General features: G+C 31.1%; 1 protein-coding gene across 4 annotated transcripts in view; it reads left to right on the forward strand.

Annotated features, from left to right (window-relative positions):
• LOC111616321 (E3 ubiquitin-protein ligase RNF103-like) overlaps positions 1-21,838 on the forward strand; it is a 29,086-nt gene extending 7,248 nt beyond the window's left edge. For 3 of the 4 annotated variants that reach the window (XM_023357759.1, XM_023357755.1, XM_023357748.1), the window contains exons 2-4: positions 12,316-12,556; positions 13,102-13,378; positions 14,085-21,838. In XM_023357759.1, coding sequence (XP_023213527.1) covers positions 12,322-12,556; positions 13,102-13,378; positions 14,085-15,786 — 2,214 coding nt within the window. In that variant the 5' untranslated portion in view covers positions 12,316-12,321 and the 3' untranslated portion in view covers positions 15,787-21,838. Of the gene's footprint in view, positions 1-10,522; positions 10,746-12,315; positions 12,557-13,101; positions 13,379-14,084 lie in introns of those variants that run through there. The other variant, XM_023357765.1, reaches the window with a different exon arrangement.
• Positions 21,839-25,503: the final 3,665 nt, after the last annotated feature.

The following is a 25,503-nucleotide window of genomic DNA, read 5'->3' on the forward strand; positions in this document are numbered from 1 at the left end:
AATGAAATGACCTACACGTGTAGATAACGGAAAAAGAAGAGAGAAGGACCGCGAAAATGTGAAAATAAACATGAAATTGAGTCGATAACATAATCGAACAAGTCGAGGCAGTTTATTGGCATGAAATTCGCGGCCGTCAATGCCAAACAGTTGTTGTCATAGACTTCGGAAAGCTAAATGCTTGTAATGAAAGTCACTTAGCGTGCACGGGCAAAAGCCTGGGGCCGTTCGGGCTATCAAGCTGTCTCAAATCTGTGAAATCATAACTGTGACTTATATCGACGTCCTATCTGTCTCTTTTCTCCGTTATCACCAGGCTGAGTCACATAATTGTAAAATGAGAACTCTAGGACGGGAAAGTGACGAATTGAAAGTATCGTGAGCGCGTATTATGATGTATGCACAGGCATACGTGGATTAGAGCGATAGAGGAAAGAGAAAGGGAAGAGCAAAGACGAGCGCTTAAAAAGAAGGATAGGCAGGGTCAGACCCTCAGATGTGCGAGGATTCTCCAACAATAGACGTGTGCGTGTGCTGATCTTTGTAATTATAAATTGTGAATACATGTGACTAATGTTGTTTTCTTTTTTATTTTGTGCATGTTACAAGTTATAAATAAATATAAACAAACAACACTAACTCTATAACATTAACACTAAATACCAAAATGATTAATTTACTGTGTTTTTGTTATTTATTACTCCTGTTTTTAGGTATTCGGTATTCTGCCGAATAGCAATTAAATATTCGGTATTCGGCCGAATAGTGAAAAATAGGCCGAATACCGAATAGTAACCGAATATTCGTTACATCACTAGTTATCACTCATCTAATTAACATATGTACAATTTATCTTTGTTTTATCAATATGGAATTAAAAAAACTCACTATTTTGTCAGGGAAAAAATGCCTGGGGAAGGCATAAGAGTAAAATTGGTCAGGCAAATTCTGGATCTAAAAGAATAAAAAACAACTGAGATCCCTAAAGGCTGTAAAGTCTGACTTGAGCAACATTGAGTAAGTCTTTGTCAAGGGCTGAGAAACAGCATCACAATGTCAAGCTCGACTTGAAGCTCTTCTGAATTCTTCAATCTCTACATTCTCATAAAAAATATTTAGTCATGCTTGACAGGAGAATTTCTAGAATGTTTAGATAAACAAATGGTAATGTCATAATTATAGTTATATTTTTAACATTTTTCATTCAAGTTGATCAATCTCTCTTTTGTATAACTATCTCACTTATAAGACTTTTATCATTGGTCCGTTTAGAATTGTATAACTGAGAGGTCACTGTATCTTAGCCAGTGTGATCTCTTATGCACTTTTGTTTTCATGAAAATGTTAGCCATGTCACACAACCTGTTTTCCCTGTTGCTCTTGTTTCATTTCTATGTACAGTATTGCATGTCTGCGTGCCACATCATTTGTCTGTCTGCTTTCAAAAGGAATCTATATTGATGGGTGATGAGTCACATCATTCACAGAGTGTGTATAGGCATTGAGCCTTTGTGCAGGCTCAATGCCTATACACACTCCGTAATCTGGCACCCATTTGTTCAAATAATGGCTGTATTAGCAAGAGAGTACAGTAACTAGAACATTTGCTTCCAAACATTCAACTTCAAACTTTGGAAATCTATTTACATGTAATCTAAGATTACTTTTGAATTATGTATACTGCCATTATCAAACTTTTTATGATTGTAATCTAGTTATTTTAGATGGAAACTCTACGTAGTTAACTGATTTTGGGTAAAAGTTGCCTTTTACTTTTCAGTGTAGTGTACTGTGCATTAATTAAAGAGTAATAAACTATAAAGAAATTTTAACACCGGAGTAGATAAATCACCCAACTTCACTGCCTGTAACCAGTGTTCTTCTTCTCCAATGCAGAGGACTTTGCAAACGTTTTCGAACCTAATGTGGTTCTTCTTCAGGCGCTATGGAATTCCCTATATGAATTTGAATTTCCAGTCTAGAATTAACCATTGTTAATATGAATTATATAAATTATATATTTTGAATTATGCTAAATCTTATTTCTCGTTTGAATTCATTAAATTCAATGCTTCTTAGGAGAAATATTGTAACATTCAAGTAATGCAAGTTTGTTATAAACTGCTAAAAATTCATATTTTAACTACATTTAAAGTAGATATTTTTTTTTTGCTAATTTGATGCCTTTAAAAAGGTTTTTTTTTTTTTGTTTTAAATTTGTTCTGTAATTACAATAATTACTGTTTAATTATACTCTAGATAGTACTGTAAGGTACATAATTATTTGAAGAATTGGAGTGTGGATGGTTTTATTTACAATTATGTTAAAAAATTATTTAATTCAAAAGTAATTTAAATTATATTACCGAACAGAGTGGTTTCAACACACTAAATTTTCTGAGAGACCCAGAACACAAGTGCTTGACATATTCAGTGGGTGTGAATCAGATGTGGATCTATACAGCATGGTCGCCTCAAACTCTACACTGACATATGAAAATTTGCTTTGAGGCATTGCCAAATGAGAATTTCTCAATTCTGCCTTACAAAGTTAAAACAACTATAGAAAATTACTTTAATGTGGTAGTTTGACTCTGTGTTTCATGGACCCTTTAGGTTCTGCCAATAAAATCTGAGGTTCAGCAATAAAATTAGCTTTTGAGCATTCATTAATGGTTTAAAATATGTATGAAAAGTTCATTTAAATAGTTTTAAAAATTACAATTATTCCATAGGGAAAGGGGACCTTTGAATAGGCTTTGTATGGCTCACATTTGTGGAATATAGAATTCACCAAGTCTAACAGCAAGAGAATTGAATCATGTATTTGATTATTTCCCAAATATTTGATTCTTTGTATTTGACTACCAAAAAATTGATTCCTTTCAGAGAAACTGTTGCATAGGGGTAGCAATATTCAATGACTTTAGTGTTTGTTTTATGATTCGCAAAAGAAGTGAATGCATTTGATTCTCCCATCACATCAGCAGATGAAATCATTTGAAAAAATTAAGCCTTTATAATAATTATCAGTTTGAATTAATAATAATTATTAATTGTTATTGTTTTTTTAATGTATTATAGATAATTTTTGATTTTTTTTTTTTTTTCATTTATAAGGTAAAAATTGTGAGGGTGTCAAAACTTTTTATCAAGGTGAAAAGTGTTCTATGATTATCTTGTCAGATAGGCATGGAGATGTCAGAAAATATTAAAATTTGAATAAGGAACAGATAATACACATAATTCCTACAGATAATTTCTGGCTAGAATACATAAAGACTTTGTGATTGTATATATTTGGGCTACAATTTGAAAAAATTGTAGACTTATAAATTCCCACTGTCTGTTTTTCTTTAATCTTGAAAACAGTTAGGTAGGGAAAAGCCAAGAATAGATATAGAAATCTTAGGGTCAGGAGGCCCAATTAACTATATCTGAACTTCCGACGCAAACCAGAAGCATTATTTCAATTCAAAACTTTTTCTCTGAAAGCAGTTAATTAATAGATGACCTGTATGACTCTATTGTTAAAGGCAAAGTATGATATACAGGGGCAAGCCATTACTAATTTGAGGTGGAGAGAATATATTTTAAATTAAAAATATGATTAAAAATTGCAACCTTGCATTGTGACGATGTCATAATAAGTATTTACTTATGTGAATTATTTTATTGAGTAAGTGAAACAGTCAGTTTTCATTACACCTAACTGAATTTAAAAGGTTTTCACTGGTTTTTTTTTTTATTTTGTGAAGAAAATGGTTCTTTTAAATCTTTACAAGAGTTGAAAAATACGTGGAAAAGATTGCAGCTGCATATTACAGCATGTTCAAAAAGTTACTGTGCAGTGAGAAATTTGTAATGACATTAAAGTTATATGTATGGCATTGCATACAAGATCTATAAATTGTACATTTCCACTTTGCAGTAGATTGTGTTATCACTCACTCACAGATGTTCCAGTTTTTGGAAGACTTATTTGTCAATTGCATAATCTTCTCACTGCACAGTAACGTTTTGAACACCCTGTATAATTCAGCTGCAATCCTTTCCATGTGTTTTTCAACTCTTGTTAAGATTTAAAAGAACCATTTTCTTCACAAATTTATTGCATTGCAAGTTTGTCTCTTAGTTTGGATATGTTTATAGTACATTTCTTAAGGATGCTCTTTGAAAATGAATTCAGTTTGCTATGCTTTTCTTGGAGCCTAAAGCTTTATAGAAAACTCTTACACTTTTGAATAAGAAGCTCACTGCCAGTAATCGACAAAAGAAATAAAGGTTGCAAGAAGATGATCATATCATCCTTCAATTGAGTTGATAATCTTTTCTCTTGATATATATTCCTGATAATGCACTTTGGTTTTGTAAGGTTTTAGCATGTATCAACATCTCAAAGCTTGATGTTTTAATAATAAGCCAAATGATTACTTTATGGCATCTATCTCTAATACCAAGTTACTCAGAATTTAATTATTAATAGTAGTAGTAAAGTAACTCAATTAAAATATGGCAATTGTTTGGCTTAAGGTTTTAGCTCTGAGGAGAGCAGTATCAATTGGATATGCTTATATTATTCAGTAAATAGAAGTCAGTTTTCTGTGTGTGAGATGAACAAATAAAACACAAACCATTCAAAATACAGTAATACCTTGGTTTTCGTTGACTTCGGTTATCATCGGTTTCAGTTTTTGTCAATTTTTTCCACAAAAAATTTGTCTCGGTTTTCGTCAGTTGCCTCAGATTTCATTGGCTTATCCACATAACCTCGCTACTAATTTTTGCAAAAACAAAGGGTAACCCACACATTTTCTTGCTCAGTATGGCATTGTTTTTTGTTGTGTGAGCATCTAGCCAAGCAATGCCATTGCTTTCTTTTTTAGCTCTAACATGGGACCAAAGAAAGTTTCCAGAGCCAGCAGCCCTTTGAAGAAAAAGGCTAGGAACATGATCGAGTTGAAGGAAATCATTGAAAAATATGAGAGTGGCATTAAGATTGCTGAAATCGGTATCATGTACAGGAAGTTGCCATCCACAATAAGTTCTATTGTGGCGAAAAAGGAAGCAATAAAGGAGGCTAATGTAGCGAAAGGTGTGAATGTGCTAACGAAACAGAGATTGCAAACAATTGGAGATGTCAAGCAGTTATTGTTATTAATTTGGATCAATCAAAAACAATTAGATGGTGATTCTGTTTTGAAGGCCACCATATTAATCTTTTATATTCATTTTATATTAATTTCTTATTGTTTTTACTATTAAACACTAATTTATTCTCTATAAAATATATTTTTGGTATTGTATTTTGGATTGTCTAAAACAAATTAATTGGATTTACATTGATTCATATGGAAATAATTGCCTCGGTTTTCATCAGTTTTGGATTTTACCGATTGTTTTCAGATGGATTAGCAATGAAAATTGGGATATCACTGTATATTCAATTGAANTTTAGTATTAAATTATATTTATTCTCTATAAAATGTACTTTTGGTTTATATTTTGGAGTGTCTTGAATGAATTAATTGGATTTACCTTGATTCATATGGAAATGATTGTCTTAGTTTTCGTCAATTTCAGATTTTGCCGATTATTTTCGGACAGATTATCGACAAAAACCGAGGTATCACTGTATAAATGTACATATTTCATTCAGACATTTTCAACATTACAAAATGTCATCTTCAGGACAGTGTTATAAATGGCATTCTATTTATTCATTCATCTCGCATCCAAAACACTGATATCTATTTACCAATAACATTAATGTGGTGTATTTCATTTTATAAATTGGCCCTGCTTATATTTGTTAGCATTAAATTTGGATGATGCTTTTGGACATAAAGATGGTACTGTATTGCTTTTACTTAATTATTTATGGCAAGAAAATCCAAAGCAGACCAGCCATAATTTTAGATGAACTTTAAAGTAAACAGTTTATATCTTAGTTGTGGAATCTTTTAAAGATTAAAAATGTATTTACCATTTAATAGTTAAAACTTGATGTCAAAGTCTCTTTTAGGGGCTTAATAACATTAAACACATGTTTCAAAGCATGTATGGATGTTAGTGTGTATTTGAGGAGCACAATTTTGTTCACCCTCTTTGAAGCTTACTAACTCATGAGCTTTTTAATAAAATGAATTACACTTCATGCCTACATTTAACTATATAAAATAAATACACTTAAGTGTTGTGGCATCAAACAGTAACGCTACTACAACACTTAAGTATATTTATTTTACATGAGCTTTTTGTCGAAAATTTCTGAAATTCTGCATGGAGGTTTGTTTATTAGGGGGATTGATGCTATTAAATTTTGGTGGTTAAAGGTCAAGAGAGTGGAGAGATAGAGGGGATGTGGGCATATCTTGAATAAGGTTGGACTTAATGACAAGTTTACTCATTATTAGCATTTGCAGTTTTTTATAAAATTCATCCCTACCCTCAAAATTAAGCTTTTGCCATTTTATAGTAAAAATATAAAAAGTTTTTTAATAAAATACATCATATGGCACTATACACGCAGTTTTAAATGTTGCCGGAAAAGTTAAGCAACTCGTTGCTGGACTTTTAAATTGTATACAGACCAGTCTTGAATTTCATAATTTTTATAGTGACAATTCGAATATTTTTTATTTTGCATCGGTTATATTCATTAACAAAAACAAAGCTGAAATAAGATTCAGTCTCGAAGATATGGTCAGAATTCTAATAATAAATGATAAATGGTTCCAAATTGAATTATGAATGTCTGTCCTATAAAACAGAAAACTCAACTAAGCTTTTTTTCACGTATCAATTCATAGAATCTTTTGCAAGCAAAGATATTTCATGGTATTTCTTACACTTACGGTATCTTGTGAGGGCCCCTTAAGTGGCCTTCACAAGATACTCATTAAGTCGACAATAACTACTATTGTCGACTTAATGAATAGTTCAACGCGTACCCAAACTCTTCCGAAGCCTCATTTATGTTCAGTATCTTTCAGAATCAGATATAGAAAGAAGCCTTGGTCATTTACCCTTTAAAGCCTTTCAATATATTAAAAAGGCAAAAGGCATTACAGTTTTTAAATAATAAGTTTTGGTTGCAAAATTAAAGGAAATTTTTTTTATTATAAAAAGGAATGGAATGAAATAATTAATTTGTAAAAAATATTTTTCAAGTTCTCGTAAATGTGAGGCCCGGGTTAAATGGCTCTGTAGTCCCTGTGCGAGAAAGTTTGACTTATATCCATGAATAGTTTAGAAGAAGAGGCTTGATCCTGTATACGAATATATTTCATGCTTACGAATGTATAGCAAATTCGGCCAATCCGAAATTGTTATCTTAAGACTCAGAAGACTAAAGGAAATATAAAAATTCAGCATAGATGAAGAATAAAAAACGAATTCCCCATCCAAAATGTCCTTGAAAAATCCGGGTTCGAATCTCTCGTACTCCGGAACTCATAGAAATAAAACAGATCCTCATTTCGCAGCCACCGGGCTTCCATCTTTCTTTACACTGATTAAATTATTTTTTAGTCAGGCTTCACAGAAAGTGATCAAATGTTGCATGGTGGAACAAATCCAATCTATATAGTTCAATCCAATCCAAATATGTATACGTTAAACATTGCATATTGAGTTTGATTAGACGAGGTAAAAATATTGAAAATACATACAGTAACTTATATTTAAATAAAAATAAAATATATCATCTACAGATCTACCCTATTATGTTTCTTGGACAAACTTTAGTGGTTATAGCTTAAATTATGGGAGGATCTAGGCAAGCGTTAACTTGTGAGGCTCCTCTTACATAAGATTATATAAGAGGGCCTTGTATTATATCAAGTATCGCGTAATATATATATATATAAGATTAGGATATATATCAAGCGATACTTGATACAATACAAGGTCCTAAATAATATTGGATTCCGAATAACAAGATCGAGTATCGACAAGTATAGGCCTACGCGACGCTTGTAAAAAACATCTAGATTAAATGCTAAGTAACTACGATGTACAGTAATTTAGTTTTGAAGAATTGAATAAATGAAGAAAAATCTCGAGTTTGAAATTATTTAACTGTTTAAGTTGTTGGTTTCTTCATCAAAGCAGGTTATTTTCCTTTAAATCGCCAATATATACAAATAAACAATCTACACCAAAAATATACAATTTTTAATTCCTTTTCGCAAAATTCTTTAACTTCCTCGATGATATAACAGTTAAAATCTAAAAAGTATAATTAAATTAAAGATAATTCTATACGTCATTGAATTCTATGATAGATAAAGAAGTTAATCTATTTAACAACCGAAGCGAAGTAGCACGCACATTTAATCACCAAGACTTCTTTTTATATTCATGGGTCCTAATTGAAATGAATGATCTAAACTTGAATTGATAAGTTTTTGCCACTTCCTTCGTATCAAATTTCATCGAAACCTGTCTAGCCAGTTCGAAAATATTCATGCACATAAACAGTGAATTGACCGTTACCAATAGGTGTTACCATTCTGTCAATACTGATAGCACCTAGATGTTAACGTTGAAATGTGTTAAAATAATGAAACATTTAAATATTTAATTCAATATTCTTTATTTCCTTAAATGTTTTCAATATCTAATGATTGTAATAACTATATAAATGTATTGCGCAGGAGGACCTCTAATAGGTGAGAGAAGTGCAGGACACTTACTTTCTTCAGACTGTCAGTACGTTAAAACAAACTTTAAAATTATCTTTTTTTTAAATTATAAAATTTCACTAAAAACCCTGTTAGTCTCTCTTTTAAGGCCTTTCTACAATATATATTTAAATGTATGNGATAATTAACCAGGAATTTAACATTAATGCTGTTTTAAATGCAAAAAGATATCATTAAGCAATTCTACTTTTTGTTATTTTAAGTCCATGAAAATTATGCCAACACTAAGTTTCTTTATGATCATTTTTGAAGCTTAATAAATTGCCAGAGTTTGATCGTCCAAAGTATCATTTACGTTAAGGCAGTTTCATACATTCTGTATCTGCCGATTGCCGAATAATTGCCTATTCATTCCTTTTGATTTGGCACAATATACCAGCCAAGAGTGGAAAATGGCAAATATTGAATATTAGTCATAAATAAATCATCCACTCTACTCAGTATTGGCCAAATGTTTGTTTGGCATTCAATGAATATCAAATGTGTGGAGCCACCTTTAGAATAATTGTCAACAGCTTTTCGTCTAGCTAATGACTGAAATGCATTCAGATGTCGATTCGGGAGAACTGAATCATCATTGGTATCATTATGTGGTTTTATATATCTACATTTCCATCACTGTCATCTTCCATTCCGTCTTCCAGTTTTATTGCCCTTAGTGATAGATTTTTGTAAAACTCTTATTATATGAAACTGCTGTATTAATAGTATTCTTAATTCACCTATTATTAACCAACCTAACATTAACCTTGATAGTGTGTCAACTGCTCGCTTAGAACATTCTCTCAGAACATATTCACTGCGTTCTAACTTGTTAGCCAAAGAATTCTATTTAATTTAGTCAAAAGTACTTTTACGTTATGTATTTTTATTAAAAATTTATACAGTTTAAATATTACTGGTGACTTTTTATTAATTGCAATAAAAACTGTAAAGAGTAGATGTATTGTTAAGGGACGAATAGTAACAAAAAATGTTAGTTTATAAACAGGAAATTTACAATTTTATCCCATTAGTGTTTTAGTGTTTAGAAAGAAGATCATTTTTATTTTATAATTTCATTATTATGTTTTCAGTCATTGAATTTGTCCTTACTATAAATAGAACGCTATTGATGCATATGGGTTTGCATTCGATTTCACACAGTAAAGCAGTCACACTACTGCAAAATAATTATTACTCAATAAGAACTCTCGTTTATATCTTTAAAAACCAAAAATTATAAAATTTGATAATAAATTTCTCCCAAAATTCATAAGTATGACTAAATTGTAATGGTCAAGCTTTAAAGTTTCTGTAATACTTTCTACTTCCAACCCAGTTTTCACTTGTTTTTTACATTCCAATTACTTACAAAAGATAAAAATTAACATATATTTCTATCTTTTTCTTTTATCTCTTGTGAGAGAACTGATAAAATAATCTAATTAAATTATAAATTGAAAGGTTACTCCATTAATTGGAATGGCATCACTTATCTTTTAGTTTATGTTGCTAAATACTGTTCCATTGTGGGTTTTTTCCCAAATTCACAATCATTATATCACTTGTTATATTTTTTCCATGTTTTTACAAAGTCTTATGATGATGAAAATACCACTCTGTAACAGATTAAATGCTGTTTTTTTAATCCTGTACTTTATTAATGAATGACATTTAGAAGCAAAATATTTTGTTTCAACTTGAGTGTTTATATTAAAACTTTCATTCTTCATTTCATTGTTACACAGATTGTTCTATGGAAGAATAGGGGAAATGTTTCTGAGCTTTTGTTTACATTAATTTGACAATAAACTAGTTTGTCATTTTTCCTATCGTCAAGGTAATATAAATGCTCTTAAATTACTCACTTCTTTATCATAATTTGTAATTTTATTTTTTCAAATCCAGTGATATAGATAGCTATATTTTAATTGCTACCCTCAATAATGGATTGTTCCATTTCCTCAATGATTATATAAAAGACAATGGCACAATAACATCCACCATTTATTTTTATCGTTTTGTGATTGTTTAAAGAAACATATCAAATTAAAGGTAAAGATAATTCTCTTTTTAATTTTGTTATTTTGGCTTTATCTTAAAAGATAAGGTTTGTCTTTATTGCAGACACATGCACAGACACACATAGATAAACATTATCTTAAAAAATAGTCTACACATTTATATACATATATAAAGGATGTTTACATGAGTTCTTATCTGTGTTGGAGAAATAAGAGATAATTCTGCTGAATGTACAAATTTATCAAATATTTAAGACTAAGATTCTCAAATGTGATGTCAAAATGTCACAGTGTCATATGATTATATGTGACACAGTACAAATTGATATGTGTAGTTCTTCCATTTAGTATTTTATGCTGCATTTATTCCGTGCTCTGAGTTACACAAACATTCGAATCATCATTGTCATTAATCAAACCCATTTGTTTAAATTTATTTGACAATTTGGGTATTATCTTATTTGTAGAATGTATTTAATAACTTTCCTCAAATGTCTAATTTCCTCTTGAATATATAATGTTGTCGGCATATGATCTTTATGGTCAAGAACAGACGATCTATAATAAAAATTAATTGAAACTATTATTTCTCTTAAATAGATTCAGACTTTAAACATGGTATAGTCCTGTGAGGTGGCTATGCTCCTTAAGAAATATTATAGTCTCCAGCTTTAGTTAACAGTGTCTATATGCAGTACATATAATAAGTTATGTGTTTCGCTTTCATCATGTAAACTTAAACTATGTTTACACAGTTGCTTTTTGTAGCCATTCTGGCCATCACCGTCGGCTCACTGTTCCATTTATTTGGAAAACTTCCTCTAAACTATGCATGAGTTCAACTCTAATTGACAATGAACTAGTTTTTCTTCACATTGGCTGCAAGCACTACCCAACAAGAAGTGTTGAATATTAGAATGTAGAAAGTTAACTTGTGATATCATGAATTGTTTTGATTGTGTAATACGACTTAATATTGCCTCATTCTTATCTTTGACCCAGGATCTGGTACTATTTATTGGCTGTGCTGATGCACAGCCAATGAAATAGTAGTACCAGATCCTGTTTGCCTTCACAAATGCAATATAGTTTAAAGACAAGATTTAAATCAGATCAGCTTCTAAGTTAAAGGAAGCTCAATTTTAGGCATGACATCAGTTGTTAATTAAATACATATGAAGTGTTACAAATATAAAAATTTTTATATTTTTAATTATCCTGATAAGTTTGAAACTACTGTAATTACTATGTACTTTTTGAAGTGCAAAAGATAAAATTGGAGGAATGAATGTTTTATGTGTATATAGTATAAAATATAATTAGTTTTCATACATATTAATACAAAAGTTATTAGAAGATACATAGAAAAATCTTGTAAAACTTGCTTTCATCTGTTGTTGACCTTTCACTTTCAAGTTTTTCTTGCTTGGCTGTACTTCTACTGTTAACTTTCAACCATCTAGAAATACAGATGAGATGAAAATCCTTGAAAAATTTTTTTATTTTAAAAAATTTTACAATAATTTAAATATATTCTTAATTTTTATAATGATTATTATTTGATGTATTAAAAAAGATTCATTTTAAACACACTATAATAGGGCACCATGTGGGTGAAGATATTATTGTTATCTCTTTACCTGCTACTGCTGTTCTTTCTGACTCGACTGCTGGAGGCGGCGTCTTGGTATCACGGTGGAAGACTGTTTTTTCCAACGAGGACTGTTCTCGATCCCTTCTCACTCAGTGTGAGAAAACTGAAGCAATTATTGGATAGTCGAGGCGTGAGTTATGCGGGAGTCGTCGAAAAACAGGAACTGACCACTCTGGTGGATGCCTCGGGTGAGGAATTTAATTTGTTTCTTAAATTCTGTTTTTTAGCATATATTTTAAAGTTTAAAATGCAGGATCTATAACAGTGATGTAACTAGATATACGGAATGATCGTAATTAAAGTAGTTCTATTCAGTGCTATCTGGTGGGATACATGCAGTCCAAACGAAACCAAATTTTATATGTCAATGGTTTTGAACCTGCAGATTTGAATAATCAAATAATTATGATTTAAAATTGATTTATAATTCTATAATGTAAGTAGGACCTTTATTTTGAGATGAAAAAGAGTTTCAAAATAAAGGTCTACTCTGAAGGGAGAATATGAAGGCATGTTCCTTATACAGACAAATTTTAAATGAATATATCGTCTGAGTTTGTTTTTAATAATGTAAAGGTAATATCTTTCAAATTGTTTGAATCCTTTAATTATTTTAATTGTAAATATAATTCTTTAACAGCTGTTTTCTTGAAGACATTGATACTAAAAGCAACTAAAGTACTTGATTTTATCATTGTGTTTATTTTTATTAAACCTGAGTTTGCATTTTTAGGAGAATTAACCAAAAGTGAATTGGATGAAGCAGTCATAGAAGATTCTGACAAAATAATCTCCGGTTCTTCTGCCACGCCTCAGACCACTCAGTTTAGTTGCGGAGAGCATTTCTATGAAGAAGTCGAAGACACAAAGGATAGTGTTTGGTTGGTACAAGTGATTCCAGCAGATGGAAGTAAACCTTTATTGGATGACGTTACCTGGCAGCAAGTTGTTTCCAAAGTAAATCGGTTTGGGATGAGAACGGGAATTTTCAGGTGTACTCTCGATAAGAGGTGGGTTAAATAAATGAATTTTAAATTTATAGAAATATAAGTTAACATAATACAGAATTCACAATATTCCTTAAATAATCTAAACCTCATAACACATTAATATTTAAACTGTAATTTTATAATACTGAGCAATTGAGTGAAAAGTTTAATTTTAAAATGTAGACTTGATAAAGCCAGGTGTTATGAGTGTCCGATCCACTCATCATATACTATATTTTTTATTTATTTAGAGTTTCATTTATACTTACTATTGACTTGAACTCAATAATAAGTATAAATATTCAAGATATAAAGTCTCTCACAATAAATAGCAAGGCAGCAACAGGTAATGGTATTGTTGAGTATACTTGCAATGCCATGAGCTAGCTGAGCTTACAAGTAAATTTTTCGTTTGGTCACCCTGTATATTAACTAAACATTCAATAAAAAACATAACGAACAGAAAATATAATTTCATATCAAGTCAGTACAATAGAAATATATACATCTTGAACATTATTATATATAATTAAAATCCTGCAAGGAAGCAGCAGCAATATTGCATTAGTATTATTTATATTTCTCTTGTGCTGTCTTGGCTTTGATACATAGTATTAAGTAGATTCAAGTTTCAATCATTTTGCATTTTATACATATCTTTATAAAGAATCATGAATAATTCTCTTATGGCAACAAGTTATATAAGAAAATATTTTCCATTTCGCAGATTATGTTTACGCAAAGGATGGACTTCTCCACGTTTAATTCTTGCTCTTCCCAGAGGTCAAAAGGCAAAAGAAGATGTTGTTATGCACAGTTATCTTTATCCCACAAAATTACAGCCCATTTTGGCTTGGGTGTGGCAGCAGCTTTCATCACGAGTGAAACGCATAACATCTGCAAAGAAACTGAAAGACTGGTTGATTTATAACTCGGAGGAAAGCTCCAAAATACGTATTATATTATTCTCCACTCTGTTAGAACCGCCTCTGTTTATTTCAGCACTTGCTATAAAATTCAATGGCCGTGTCAAATTTGGAATCGTTCCAGTTGCTAGTGATGACGAAGGCCACCGTTATGCAAAATTGACCGGAATTTCTAAATTTCCTAAGTATGTTGTCATTACTCCAGAAAAGAAGATATATTATGGTTATAGACCAGGTGAAAACTTAAATTTTAAAAGCATGGAACTGTTTCTAAAATTTTACAGTCCCGAGATGAATGATATATTTTTATCGAGTTTGTTGCTAGTCAATGTTTTTGTTGGATTTGATATATTTTTAATAAGTGGAAAATTATGGAAGCATTTAATTCGTTGTATAATCAATCTTGTGAAGTATAATTCCATTCTGTTTTTATTTTGGTTATTTATTGTCACTTTGTACCAGTTTTCTTTCATGGAAGTAATCACATCTTTTTGTTTAAAATTTACTCGCTTAATAAGTGATACGTTTATTTTTGTCATTATAAGAAATGACTGGAGGCTGATAACTAATTTTCCTCTTTGTATAATATCATTTTTCATTTACGGTATACTTGTTAGCATTTTCTGGAAAAAATGGGGACGAGAGCCAGAAATAGATGACATCCCTTTCTTTTCTAATTGGTGGACAGTTTCGTGGGAGAGTGACATCATGAATTATTTCTTCCGTCCAATGGCTACCCTTACTAGACCGATGGCACCGCAAGATCTCGATTTGGAAGAAGGTATGGAACTATTAATCGAAAGATTAGCCGTTCCTAACTTCTGGCTACAACCGGTAATACCGACTGATTATATTAATGATCTTCCTATTTGGAATTACCATGGATGGTGTGATGCAGATGACAAAGAAGCCCAGGAGAAGGGTTGGTTTGAATCACCATCGTGGAGTTCTAGCGATGATGAAAGTACGTCATTTGCACAATCTCAAGAAATTCCAGTAGCCAAAGAAAGAATTCCAAAAGAAACAAATTCCACATCTGGCAATCAATCTAAAGCTAATAATAGCAAAATTTGTGATTGTAAATTTAGAAAACAAATGTATTCAAATAAATCTAGTCAGGACTGTGCGATAAAAAATTGCAACAAACCAAATTTGATGGCCACGTGTAGTGATGACGTGGAACATTCGTGGAAAGCATCAAAAATGTGTTCCTGTAATAAATTATCTAACATAAAGAGAATAGAAATCAAAGAAGATACTTTGTCTAAAGAATCCGAAACGTCTCGCGCCCCGAAAGGGATGATAGAATGCCGAGAGTGTTCAATCTGCTTGGAGAACTACAAGTACGGAGAATCTCTGTGCGGTCTGCCATGCGGGCACAACTATCACTTGAACTGCATCATGCTCTGGCTATCGAGAAATAATCACTGTTGTCCTGTCTGTCGGTGGCCGCCTTACAAAGCAAAATCACACAACTATAATCAACATTTCCACTTTCAATAGTTCTTGACAATCTAATATATTGTTATGGTTCTGTAATATTTTATTAACGGAAGTCTATTGTTTGGATCTGTTGTTTGTCAGATTGATTTTTGATAAAAGCTCAAATCTATGCAAAATAATCTAAACATCAAATATTTTATTGAGTATCTAGTTGAGTATCCGCATGCAAAACTTGGATGTAAACAAAATGAATTCCATATAATTGACTATCAAATCTCTTACAATTAATTTCAAAATGGCATTTATGTCACTTAAATGTGATTATCAAAGCTAAATTGATACTCTAGACAGAGATTTTTTAACAGTATTTTGTCCATCTGACTGTCAATACAAAAAATAATCATTAAATGTACAGTATATATTGTCAGGAGGAAAATCTATAAACTTATTTTTTTGTCTAGATAGCATAAACCATATAGATAATTCCAGTTTCTGTCATGTGTTCAATTAGTCTAGCTTTATTTTTATAAACATTTTTCTTATCACAGATACTAAAGATAAAGAAAAATACCTGAAAATGAAAAATCTGAAACTGAAGAAGTCAATATATATCCTTGGAGCTTTTTATTGTGTTATTATCAGGTAGACTTTATGCATACAGCTTTATATTTGGATACATTCTGAACCCAAACCCATACATACAGAATCTGTAAACACTGAAAACAATATCTTAAGAAATTTGACCTCTTAACTTTCTGATTTTTCATATTTAATTATATAAAAATTCATTCAGGGTTTCTCGTATTTAATTAATAACTCTACAAAATTTGAACTTCTTCAGAAATATATTTTTATTCTGAGCATTTGACTCGCAGCATATAATTGCTTGCCTCCTTTGTACCATGTGCTTTGAAATTATTCAAAATAAAAGCATATTTTAAATAAATTTAGCTTATAAAGTAGTAAGAAATTAACTTGTGTTAAGCATAATCATAATTTTTAACTATGTCTTTTTGTGGTTAGCACAGAGATAGCAAATCAGATTGCTTTAATTTTGCATATAATGGCACATAAAAGTGGCAGTGTAGCTAGGGAAAGCTTCTAAACAATTCATTTCCATCAAGCAGATGATGGAATATTTAAAACTGTATCTAAATGGTAAAGTTTCATTTCATTTCTAGAATTCTGCTGAACAAAATTGAATTAATTTGATAAATTCTAAAATACTATCAAATAAAAACTTACCATTCTCTATTTTTTTATAAAAGAATAATAAAATACAGGGTGGTTTCACGTTAGTTTAGTACTTTTTCGGATCATCCTATTTAGTAAACTTTAGATAAAAATTCCGCAATATTTGTAGATGGTTTCTCTAAGTGAACAATAGGCCCAAAAATAATTTTTTTTATTATATTTTTCTTAATTTTCAACAAAATGTGAGTGATAATTACTGATGTATCATCAGATTTTAATATATCTGAAGTAGAATATTCTTGTTTGGGTTTTGTTTCTTCAAAATCTTCAGTATATCATATTCTGGTCAGCGTTTCCCATCTGTTGACATTTATTCTTTTATTTTTGTAGAAACAAACCTAAATTACACATCCACAATGCATTTCTAAGTTATAAGCTTATTCTAACTGTGAAAACCATTGGCATCCACATTGAAAAATTTACCTGCTTTACTCAGAATTATGACAGAATAATTATTCATAAATAAACAATTTTGCATGCTGTTCAGCTAACAATGTAGTGCAGTAATTGTAATGAAGTACTTTTTATTGCTACCCTTGTTGTACTAGTAATAACAATCTAGATTCAAGAACACAAATTAACAGTTTTAATAACAGAAATGTGCATTATATATAGTTTGGTTGACTCAAAACATGTGCTAAAATTATATTTCAGTTTCAACAAGGTTGATATTTTTCAATGGAAGATCCTCTTATAGGTGAGTGATCTTCGTCCCTATTCCATCATTGTTTTAACAAATTGAATGAGGCATTGATGGCATGTTTGTTCACTTGGCTGGTCATTTTACATCTTGACTTGTCATTTGCCACTTAATTGGGTTTGCAGTTTTATTTTTCTATAAAAAAAACATAATTGACAATCAAATATTTTGCACGCCACATTCCTGTAATTGACGAAAATAGCATTGAAGCTATTTTGTGACACACTTTTCTCTACTTTTAATATCTTTTCATAGCTAATGTAAAGAAATGCACACAAAAGTAGTTAATGATGATAAGAGAACATAATTGATAGTCATTATTTTGTAGAACTAGTGTCATTTTAGTGTGATCAAAATAAGAGATTTACAATCTCATTTTAATTACTTGCAATTCCAGTTGATTTTGATCATTTTTAATGATGTAATATTTAAACTATGATGTACCGAGTGATCCAAAAGTCAGTTAACTGATATATATATATACTGTATGTATATATATATATGCTATTCCAGACTGGTTTTATAGGCTATATAGTCCTTATAAAGTGATGGAGTCACAAATAATGTATGGCTACATGTATTGGCTTAACCATTCTTATAATTTTATAATCTTGGAATTTTGGACTCCTTTGTACTGAGCTGCTCTTCATATTTCCTTTTATTAACATGTGATATTGTTTCATTCAAATGATCTTTGTCTTCTTAAATATTTATTCTGGTTTTGCTGTTTGTTATTGAATTAATTGTTTTAAGTTATGATATAGATATAAAAGTTTTGATACTTATTTTTTTATTGATGAGCATTTATATGTGCCATTTACAGTTTAAGTGGCAATATTTTTTGATATATCCCACATGCTGATTAGCTAAGAACAGGATAAATATTGTTAAATTCTTTTAAATTTTAGTTTATTTGCTGTTCTCTTAATGAAATTGTTAGATATCTCTGTATAGTGGAGTTATGAACTGACAAGATGGTTCCATTTTGTGTGGAAAATTTTGAATCACAGCATGACTCTGAGAAAGATTGAGGTTAGTGCAAGATTTTCTTACAGTTTGCAATATATTTATGCATTTCTTCATAATGTACTATTAACAAAATGCAAAATAATTACATGATTTGAAGACATAGTTAGCTATTAATTTAGCAGACAATAAATCACAATAGCATAAATATGTACTATATAATTTCATGCATTAAGTTCATAATTTACAATACCAATATTACATTAATGCATGACTTAGAACATTTTCTGACTTATACAGAATCATTAACCATTTCTTCTGATTGATATAACTGTAGAATACCAATATTACAATTAAAATAACTTTTGTATAGCTGTATTTTGATAACTATCCATGGAATGTGGGAAATTGTATACTTCTGATGGCAATGAATAGTGCTGCTGCTTAAGCTGTCATCACCTCATTACATTACACATCATAACAAGAGTAAAGACAGCATTAGTTCATCTAGTACTTGTAAATATTAGCTTCATACTTGTATAAATACACATAGTTAAAGGCAGACTTTAACTCTACTTCTCTCTCTCTCTTTTGTCCCCTTTCCTTAACTCTCCTTTGCCTGTCAAAGGACAGGATTTAGCTGTCCTTTGGATTTATCTCCAATCACTTCTGTTTAAGACCAAAAACTCCATAAAGCATACCAGGTGATAAATACACCTCCAAATTGCACACGGATACTCAATTCTCTTCCATTATGCCACTTATCCTTGTTTGTGTTATACATTGTAAAGAATAAGATTGAATGTTTTTTACATATTTTATGATACACTTTTCTTAAATTATTGTTATGTTACTGATTAAAATTAAGAAAGGAATCAAATATAACTTAAGAGAGGGACTTCATCTAGTTGAGCAAAGGGATCTTTCTGCTTATTACTAAGAGATCTGTATGGACAAAAACAATAATATATAACTTTGAGATTGTAACTACAAGTAAATCTGTAAATAGTATTCGAATCAAAGAGTTTTTGATTAAAAACAAAGTTCGATATCTTGATAAAGTTTCAGAAATTTGAAAACATCAATATACAAAATGACTTTAAAAAAGTCTTTGCTTTTTTATGTGCTGCAAATTTAATTTCCTAATTTAAAATATCTAAAAGTATATCACTTGATCATGTAAATGATCAAGTGATATACTGGATTGATCACTTGGATGATCATTGTCTGAAACTTTAAATTATGATTGCATAAGAATGAACATAACTTAATGTTATTTGTTTAACAGATATGTGTTATAGATCAACTTCTAATGAAGTTTTATGATTGATTAAATTGTATTTTTATGAATTTATATTAGAAATGTTATATAGAATAAGTTGGAATGGAATGTCAAATCAACAAGAGCATCATTTAGCATTGTCTGTTGAGTTTCTGTCTTAGGCTAGATTCTTTATCCTTTTTAGCTTGTGAGTATAAAAGTGCCTCTTCTTTTGTGAGAAAAATAAACTGTCACCGGTATTAATGACACCAAAGACCATTTATTTTTTTCCCAGTGAATATATTTTAGTGTGGGTCCACATTCTCTTTACTAAGAAGCTTTTTATCGTTCCTTTGTGGATTTGGCCAGGTGGTTAGGAACAGTTTCTGATGTATCCAGAACTCTAGGATTCAATTTCAGGCCCACTCAGTGGTCCTTTTTCTATTAGTGGCACCCGCACCCCAGCTTGGTAATTTTTTCTATTGAAGCACCCTGCACCCTTACTTTATTAATGTTATGTTATTGCATTTTTCATACTTTTAGTAAAACACACAAGTATTACAGCATCAATCCGCACTGTATTTTGCAGCACCCTGGTTGAAAACCATCGCCTTAACTTGGGCGGATCTACATAGGGACTAATAGGGCCCTGGGCCCCTACATGTCGAGGGCCTACAAAAATTGAATTATCATCATAAATTTTTAAAACTTTTTCATTAACAATGAGCACTTATCATATAGTAAGAAATAATTAATATTAATACAAATAATACTATAAATTATCATTATTATTAACAAAAATTTGGCCCATTGGACTTCAATAAGTCCTAGACCCCGAAAAACCTACATCCGCCCCTGCCTTAACTGCTTCAGCCGCCTGTCAATTCTGAAGCTTAACAAATGTCAGAGGTCATCAATTTTTAATTTATTTTCAGGCCTAATAAATTTGATGATCTCGAATTTAAGATACAAAAGTTTAGTTTTGAACTCGAGCTTAGAATTAACATTTGAAACTGCATGCCGAGTTCCTTCTTACAAACTTAATTGCTGAAGGATAGTAAAATGTGCATTTCACTGTCAGATTTTCTTTAAGTTATGTTCAATCTCGCAGACATGTACAAAATGTACAAATAAATACACCAAACGTCAACAGTTGTGTAGTATTTTCATGGACAATGGATCATTCAAGTGATCAGCTCATCAAACAGTGTAACTTGTTCATTTACTCTGCAGTAATTGGATGACATTTTGACCTTCATTACATGGCAGTTTTAGCAAAATACAAATAAATCTTACAAATTATAAGAGTTCATTTCTACTTAGGAAAATCTTGTTTTATTTGTGGTTTAATTTTATCAGTTTCTAGTGTATCAGTAGCATTAAATATGTTACAATAGAACAGTGATTCCCAAAGAGGGTCCTGCCTCCCCCTCGAGGGCTGTAGAAGACTTCGAGGGGGTAATGGGAGCAAAAATTCATTTTGAAATACGCGCTGAGAGAGGGTGTAGTCCTATAAGTTTGGGAAACACTGCTTTAGAGGTTGGAGCGCGTGGTATTGAAATGCATTCCTTTTTAGCCAATTTGGTTAAAATTTCATCCATTTGTTTTGTAATTCCATTCTATATCTGAGTTTGGCCAATCCGCAAGGTACCTGTGCCAAATTTTTATGTAAATTTTTCCTACTACGAATCGTGACGTTGGGCTGTACATTGCTTCTAAACCAAGACGAAATTAAACGATATTGTTGATTTATGGAAGAATTTATTTGTTAATATATATTATATTTTTTTGGTGTTTTATTTTCTATAGCAGGAACATATAAATTGTCGAAACAGGAAAAACAAAACAAAAAGATCACGAAATTGCTACCGAAACTTTTGTAATATTTTGTGCTGTATTTTGTGAAATAAACTGTTAATAGTCAACTGTTACTAAGTCTCTGTTTTGCCATTTGTTCTTCGGCTCAAACGACATTAACTCGTTTGCAACTTTGAGTTAACGCCAATTAATTTGTTTTAATCCTATAAAATTGGCATTTTGAAGTGGGAAAATGGATCTTCGTCTATGGTGAAGCGGCATACAAACAGCTACAAAATTGAATTATGGTTAGCCTGCAACTCGGTAATTAAATTAATAACATTGTTGCTGTTGTTCTTTAATTAATGGCATTAATTCATGATGATGGTAATTAACTATGCATTTTTTGTATTTTAAGTTAACTAAAGGAAGGCAAATGTTGAATGCCAATCAATTAACGAGCTACTTAATGTTAACTCACATACATCATAAACATCATTAACTAATGGTAATCATCGAACAACATTGGTTAAAGGTAATTAACTCAAACATTCTAATTGCTAATACTTTCATCATTAATGCTGATCAGCCAAACAATATTAATTATCCTTTTACTCCTTTTCTATCGACAAAAATGAGTAATTATTGCAACAGAATTAAATCTAATTAATTGTAAATTAGCTGTTAGAAACGGCTGGTTGCATCATGCATCAATGCCTACTCATATTAATTGCAAATAACATTAATTTAATGGATTGCTAATTAAAATTTTTACAATAACTTGCATACGTATGCAGCAAATAAGCTACTTTATAGGCATTAAATGTCCAAAAACTTTGATTTGTAAGTCGTAGACTGCAACAATGGGGGAATATAATCGATGATATTCGCAAATACGAAGCTAAAATGTGTGCAGCTGCAAACATGATCAGTTTCTTTCATCGCCACATGCAACAATTTGAGCTACTTTTTTGTACTTTTCAGCAATTGTAAGTCTGAAAATTGTTGCATATTAAGCAATCTTTATAACTGCTAATGCAAAGATGGGTGCAATAATTTTTCTTGCATCATATCTGCATAAATCTCACGCAGCAAATGCTAACTGGAGGACTCGGATCAATATGGTTGTTGCAAATTTGAATGGCTTTTAAATGAAATAATACTTTAAAAATCAATTATTGAGTCCATTGCAACCGTGTAAATCAGAATATAAACCTTATTTTAATAGTGATTATGGTTTATTAATTAAAAATGGTGCACACAAATCGCTTAGTATGCAACAGCCACTAACGTAAATAAACTAAATCTCTATTGCATTCTAGCTTTCAACTGCAACAATTGAAAATAACAAAGGATGAAGTACCATGTAAATCGCCTAGACAGTGCTGTAAATCAGAATTTCGTGTGATTTAATTGCACATAAATTGCTCTACAGTATTAATTAATAAACCAATCCAAAACTCCAAACTGTCACTTGATTTTAATAGATTAACATTAAACAATTAAAAAATGGCGCTCGCAAACAGTTTCGCTTGCAACAGAAACTAGTGTAAACAACCCAGCCGCAACTGCAGCAACAGATGTTTGCATCAAACAGTCGAAATAAACCGTTGCATGCGTAAACATACGCTAAAACCTCGCATCCCTGCATTAATAAATTAACAAAAATGCTGCACGTGCATGCAGAGGCAAACCGGTAACCCCATCACGTGACCCGTTTCGCTAGCAGACCCCGGACGCTACGTCACAATAGTATATACTTGTCAACAACGGTGCTGACACCCATCGCAGTAACCGGCTAAAAAACGTTCACTTCTGCGCAGATAAGTGGAAAAGCCGTCATCCAGGGAAGCAGAGCATCTGGAAAATTCTGTAAAGGTCTGTATATGTCGTCATTACATTTATACTTATTTCCCCCCATTAATAAGGTAATTTTGTGCCATTTCAAATTATTTTAAAATAACTTACGACTGTTTAAATGCACGCGTAAATAATTTCCTAATTTATTCACTAAAATTCCTTAGAAGTTGCATGCATTCTGGTAACACAATCGCCCGTTTGTTTTCGATTTCTCTTATTAATTTACGTTCCGATTGCCATTGCGCGTATAAAATGCGCAATTCTGTAATTTTTAAAGACTAAAAAATAAATTTTAAAAATTTATTATTAATCACAAGAGAAAAACAGTAATAAAAAAATTTTATTTACTATAATTCTCAACAGATGGCGCAATGCGTAACCAAGCTATTTGAACGCTGCGTAATTTGCTTTCGGGTATTTAAAATTACAGTTATTAACAATAGATGGCAGGCGTAACAGGAAGGACAGGATATCCGGTCTAAGTAAAACGCTGATAAGTTAGTGTGGCTTGCGATTGGCGTGTTATTCGGCGGAATATCGTACCGTGTTTACTCGGAAATGTGCCAAATGTAAAACGTGCAGTTATATCGATCGATCTTTAAAATTCTTAGTGATCTGTCAATCACACTGTTAAAAATTAAACCGGATTAAGTAGATCTCGAAAGAGGGTGGTAAATCTAAGCAGAATACCTCCCGTATTCGGATGCCTTAATGTGGATTAAAATGGATTTTACACACGTTTAGTTATTAAATTAATTTAATAAATATCATCAGGTCGTAACGTGGCTCCGATACTCCTTGTGTCTCTAGCTTCATTGTATGTATGTGTAAAATCAACGCCACAAACGTGTGTGTATGTGTGTGTAAGAGGAGTACAAATCTTGTACGAGTTTTATTCAAATATTTGAACTAGATATAACGTTTACATAATATTCGCATTCATTGCTAACACATTGACAGTGTAGTAATTCTCTGGTTAACCCCATTTCAGAAATTTCTCTCTTTTTTTTTAATGATAAAAATAAACCTTTTTTACGTATTAAAGTCTACAGATATTGTATTCTATAATTTAATTCCTTCTTTCTGTAATTCTAAATTGCCTTAATTAAAAATGGCTACACTAAAGTTGAAGTAATAATAACTTAACGCTTATTGGATAAACATTTCTCAATTGTCTGGAAGACGTTTTATGAATGGTTAAGGTGTTATTTTTGAAAGATTTTTTTTTTTAAATTTCATCTATATTAGTTGTATACGTACGATAACAAGCATTTTATGAGAAATTATAAGCCTCCTGTATGAATTATGGACCACTGACAAATTTTGATCCCATAGTTCTAGTAGGGCCTCACTACGACTCCTTAAGACCATGGGCCTCCCCGACACCTCCTCTCGTTCCCCCCTGCATAATGATTTTTTTTTATTAGTTCTGTCATCTTTGCACAAACCTCATAATAAGATTTTGAATTTGTGCCAATTGTATCGGTTGCCATTACACTTTAACGAGTCAATAGGCATACCCGGGACATTGTACAGGGGGCATTTGATCTAGTATGGGGGATAACATTTTTTACTAATAAATTCTAAAAAATTACCCAGTAGAAGAATCTTAAATGTTAAATATTGTTTCATAAATACTGTACAATTGTCCTACATACCCACAGGTTAAATTATACAGATGAGATTAAACTCTCTTGAATAACCTTATGCAGATTAATCTGTACGACGTCATGTGGAATGGGTTAATATGGCATATTTAGCGTTACACTTGCTGAATTTTTCTGCTGAAACACTAAAAACTTTCTTAAACACCAAATGATTGGTCGTTAAAGATATTAATGATAAGAGGAACAAATGGAAGATTAAGAAATAGTCATTTCTACGTAACAAATATAAAAATATATCAGTTTTCATTGATCAAAGTATAGGGTGGCCCAAA

Source organism: Centruroides sculpturatus, unplaced genomic scaffold (assembly GCF_000671375.1).
Source record: "Centruroides sculpturatus isolate CEXI.00-Female unplaced genomic scaffold, Cexi_2.0 scaffold55, whole genome shotgun sequence".
Lineage (NCBI taxonomy): Eukaryota > Metazoa > Arthropoda > Arachnida > Scorpiones > Buthidae > Centruroides > Centruroides sculpturatus.